Source organism: Arachis ipaensis, chromosome B1 (assembly GCF_059453495.1).
Source record: "Arachis ipaensis isolate K30076 ecotype BB chromosome B1, ASM5945349v1, whole genome shotgun sequence".
Lineage (NCBI taxonomy): Eukaryota > Viridiplantae > Streptophyta > Magnoliopsida > Fabales > Fabaceae > Arachis > Arachis ipaensis.
The window spans coordinates 17,561,536-17,566,205 of record NC_142436.1 but is presented as its reverse complement, the minus strand read 5'-3'; the positions used below and the strand labels follow the sequence as shown (position 1 = coordinate 17,566,205).

Genomic DNA, 4,670 nt, shown 5'->3' with positions numbered 1-4,670 from the left:
AACATCATCTGTTTTTTTTTTCTTATTCATCTTTTCCTTCTTATTTTCTCTTCTCAAGTTTCTTCTTGTTTTACTCACTTAACAAGAATAAAAATAAAAAAAAATAAAAAAGAAGAAACACGTAATGTTGCAAAATTACTTGAAAAATGAAAAATTTACATTCATTCAATTAAAAAATAAAGAAAGAATAAAGAATGCATTAAAAGAAATATTTTTGTGCATTTGTAGCAAACTTTCGGTGTAGGAGTTTTGAATTTGAACTATTATTGTGATGAATCTGTTCCATTCTCGTTTTGATGTATTTTGAAAAACTTTCGGTGTATTTTGAAAATTTTTTGGTGTATTTATATTCTGATAAGTTATGCATAATTCCAAACTTTTCCACTTTCTCCTCATCTTTTGTTGCTTCTTCTTTATCTTCTTATTTTATTTTCTCATAATTCTTCTTAGGAGGAAAAAATCAAACAAAGAAAAAAATACACAATGTTACAAAATCAATAGAAAGAGAAGGAAGAAAAAATGCAGCAACAACAGCAGCAATAAAAAGAACGACAATGAGGATGAAATACGCGAAGAAAAATGACGTAATTTTACGTATACGTTATGTAAGTGGGTTTTATTGGGTTAAGACTTAGGATTAATTTCTTTGGACTTATTTACCAAAAAAATTTATATATATAACGAGACTATTTTTAAATTTTAAAAATTATTTTACCAAACATATTTATTATTAGTTGTACTTATTAAAAATTATTTTTAATTTAATTTATTAAATATAAATATTATAACTTTAAAAAATTAATTTTTATAAATTATTTTTAAAAAATAAAAATTTTATCAAATTAAGTCTTAGTCTAATTTTTTTTTAATTAAAAAATTTAATAATATATTTTATTTTATATTTTTAAATATTAATAATTAAAAAAATTAAATATATTAATACATTAATATTTTAATAAATTTTAATCATTAATTTTAATTATATATATTTTTTATAATTAAGATTAACGATTAAAAATTATTAAAATATCGGTATCTTGATATACTTAAAAAAATTTTAATAGTTAACTAATAACAAAAACAATAAAATCTAAAGCGCTTGGTTATTTTTGTTACTCCAATACTAAGTAATATATGCAGCGGTCAGCTGACAGAAATAATATTTCCTAATAGGGAAATCATTTATATTTGTGTTGAGGATGGAGAGGTGAGGAAGAAAGTGCCTGTTGTGAGGGAGGCAATGATTCAGACTGGGCGGAGGACACATCTCCCTCTCTCCACCAATCCAATAATTTCTTTAATCTACCTTCTCACTTTCTCACTCCTCTTATATTAGTACTATTAAGTCTCCCTCTCCTTTCACTCAATAATCCAGCCACCACCACCACCACTACTATTCATTCCTTGTTTCTCAGTCAAAAATTTCAAAATTCTAATATTAATTAATCAATCCACCACAGAATACTTAATTCCTCACCTTCATTTGTCAAATATGCGAAGCATGGCAAGCAGCTCTGCTTCGTCACGAGGCATTGCTGCCATCGTCGGGGTGGGCCCCAATCTGGGGCTATCAATCGCCCGCAAATTCGCTCACGAAGGCTACACGGTGGCCATCCTTGCTCGCGACTTAGGTAGCACTCATCATCAGCAACACACAAAATCATAATTATATCACATAATTGAATTAAGTGGTTGATGCAGGGAGGCTGTCGAGATTTGCGGAGGAGATAGCACGGGAAGAGAAGGCGCAGGTGTTCGCGATTCGAATCGACTGCTCTGACTCAAGAAGCGTAAGGGAGGCCTTCGAAGGAGTGCTGTCCCTCGGATTCGTCGAGGTCCTCGTCTACAATGCTTACTATCATCCACTCCAAAACACCTCCGCCAATACCAATCATTGGAATCCAACCTCCTTCCACGACCTCCGCCTAGACTCCTTCCAGAAATCCCTTGCTGTTTCTTCCGTTGGCGCCTTTCACTGCGCTCAACAGGTAACAATCACATGTTTTAAAAAGTGCGGAGAGAACGCTATATTTTCTATTTTATGTTTAACTACCAATCACAGCAGAATACAAGAAGGAATTTGTCGTTTACTTTTCGATGGAATTAATAAAGTGAAGGAATAATTATTAAGGTGCTGCCGGGCATGGTGGAAAGAGGAAAGGGCACGATTCTCTTCACTGGCTGCTCCGCTTCTCTAAACGGCATTGCTGGATACTCTGAATTATGTAAATACAATATAATACACTCTCTTCTTATTTATTTTAATTATCTGTTACTCTTATTTAAATACTTCCATGAAAATACAGGCTGTGGGAAATTCGCATTGAGAGCACTATCGCAATGCCTGGCGAGGGAATTTCAACCTCAGGGAGTGCACGTAGCCCATGTTATCATAGATGGTCTTGTTGGCCCACCCAGGTTCGTTTCGTTTCTTTATTTAATTATATATTTCTCTTCACAAGATCCTCTCCCTTTTTTTCCACTCTCATCATCATCCTATATCATATATATCCTCATTCGGATCTTCCACCTAGCTTCTTGCCAATTATTATCTTGTTCCAATTCCTCACCCCTTCGATTCCTAGTTATTATTCTACCCATTAACCTACCTGAATTTTTTTTTCTTTTTTCTTTATTTTTTCTCTTAAAAAAGGGTAAGAATATTGCTTAATAAATTTACATATAAGAAACATAATTTTAAGTTCATATTATTTTAAGATTTTAACACATTGCTAGTCTATAAAGTGTGAAAGCTAAGAAAATGCTAAATCAGTATAGATAATTACTCAATGATTTGTCACTTGTCTATTATTATTGTATTGTACATTATCAATGCATAGCAATTCATTGAATTTAGATATTCTAAATTTTGAATTTTTATTTTAGATAGTAAAATATAATTTTTTATTATTTATTTCATAAATAAAATAAAAAAAAATATGAAAAAAACTATTAAAAAATAAGAGATCACACTTTATCTTTTAAAGTGAAATTCATAATTTAGAGAATTCAAATCCCAATTAATTGGTATCGTTAATAAAACCTATAGAAAATAGGAAAACAAACAACAAAGAAAAATATTATTTTTAAACCAAAATTAAAGTCTTATTTTCATATATATATATATATATATATATATATATATATATATATATATATATATATATATATATAATTTATAACTACTAATTACATATTAAAGTCTACTTACTTTTTTTTTTTTGTTTCATCTCTTCTCTATCTTTATATTAAATGTATGTCTCAATACAAAAATACTATTTAAATAATAAAATCAGTTACTTTGTATTTATATATAAATATATATAATTTAATTTATTTTTAATATATATTTTATATTTTAATATATATTATACGCTGATAATTGATTTTAGTATTGAACTATATACATAAAATGATTGGTCTCAATAATACTATACATACACCAAAATAACATCAAGCTAAGTTCATCTTTCACTTAAATAGTATGAATTGATCACACCAATTCCACTAAAATTCACTAAAAAAAATTATTAGAGAAATAAGTAACTTATTAGCAACAGAAAAAATTAGAGAAATATTAGACTTATTAAAATTTATTGTTTTTTATTATTATTTTTAGTCATTTATTTAATATATTTAATTTTGTAATTCAACAACATATTTTAGTTTATACTTTTAAATATTAATAGTAAATTAATAATAAAAAAATAATAAATTCCGATGATTTTTTAGTATTTTTTCCTGAAATTGAATATAAATGAAAATAATTTTGAGAAAACCAAAAAAAATGGCAACTAAATAAGTGTAGTTTAGTGGTAGGGCAAATGGCAATTATAGTATGTGTGTGTGGAATGTTGTAGAGGGCAAACGACGTCGTCTCAAGAAAGAATAGTAGCATCATCATATGGGGAGTTAAGTAGCAGTAACAGTGGAGTAGTAGTAGGAAGTGGAATTGTTGATGGAACAATAATGGACCCAGACACGCTGGCTCAAACCTACTGGCACTTGCACATTCAGGACCGAAACGCTTGGACCCAAGAAATGGACCTACGATCTTCTTGCGCTAGATTCTTCTAGCTACCTCCTCCATACATCAATCAACAATTATTATGTAATTTGTCTTTCTTAATCACCTTCATTTTCTTCTGTCGTCAATCATTGCTTCATCATCATATAGTATATCTATCAAAGAGTTAATTTGTGACGTGTCTTACTTTTAGCTTCTCTCAATTTTTATTCATGAATTGGAACTACTTATATACTCAGCATGCTGTGTGTACAAATTAAAGATTGTGTGGAGTCAAATGTCAAAACTGCTCGAAAGAAATTATCTTTTGTTTTAATTGTGAAAAATGAAAAGGAAATGATATCCATTTGTGTATTTATTTTGATATATAATACTACTACTACTACTACTATTTTTACTATATCATGATAGTTCTGTCTATAATTTTGTAATTTATCTCTTGAATATTTCTTTTGATTTCAGATGTATTTTAGTTCGATTTTGTTAGGTAGATAATGAATTTTGTAAATAATATGAACAATAAATTTTTAAATTGGCCTAATAAAATAAAAATATACTACATCCTTACGAAAATCACGAAAGATGAGTGCTAGGAGGCCTATAAAATTTGTGATTTGTAGTCATCAATTAGTTATTATTGATA

The 4,670-nt window shown here is 28.5% G+C and overlaps 1 protein-coding gene across 1 annotated transcript; it reads left to right on the top strand.

The window, feature by feature from the left end:
• The first annotated feature begins 1,161 nt into the window (after positions 1–1,161).
• On the top strand, positions 1,162–4,435 carry LOC107626503 (NAD(P)-binding Rossmann-fold superfamily protein). The gene is made up of 5 exons (XM_016329403.3): positions 1,162–1,631; positions 1,702–1,988; positions 2,132–2,225; positions 2,307–2,418; positions 3,861–4,435. The coding sequence occupies exons 1-5, from the start codon at positions 1,493–1,495 to the stop codon at positions 4,075–4,077; spliced, it is 849 nt and encodes a 282-aa protein (XP_016184889.1). The 5' UTR covers positions 1,162–1,492; the 3' UTR covers positions 4,078–4,435.
• Positions 4,436–4,670: the final 235 nt, after the last annotated feature.

Bases quoted from the DNA above. Each gene is read 5' to 3' on its own strand.
- LOC107626503 (XM_016329403.3), top strand. From the start codon at position 1,493: ATGCGAAGCATGGCAAGCAGCTCTGCTTCGTCACGAGGCATTGCTGCC. The intron at 1,632-1,701 runs GTAGCACTCATC...TGGTTGATGCAG, and splicing joins CATCCTTGCTCGCGACTTAG to GGAGGCTGTCGAGATTTGCG. The intron at 2,226-2,306 runs GTAAATACAATA...ATGAAAATACAG, and splicing joins TGCTGGATACTCTGAATTAT to GCTGTGGGAAATTCGCATTG.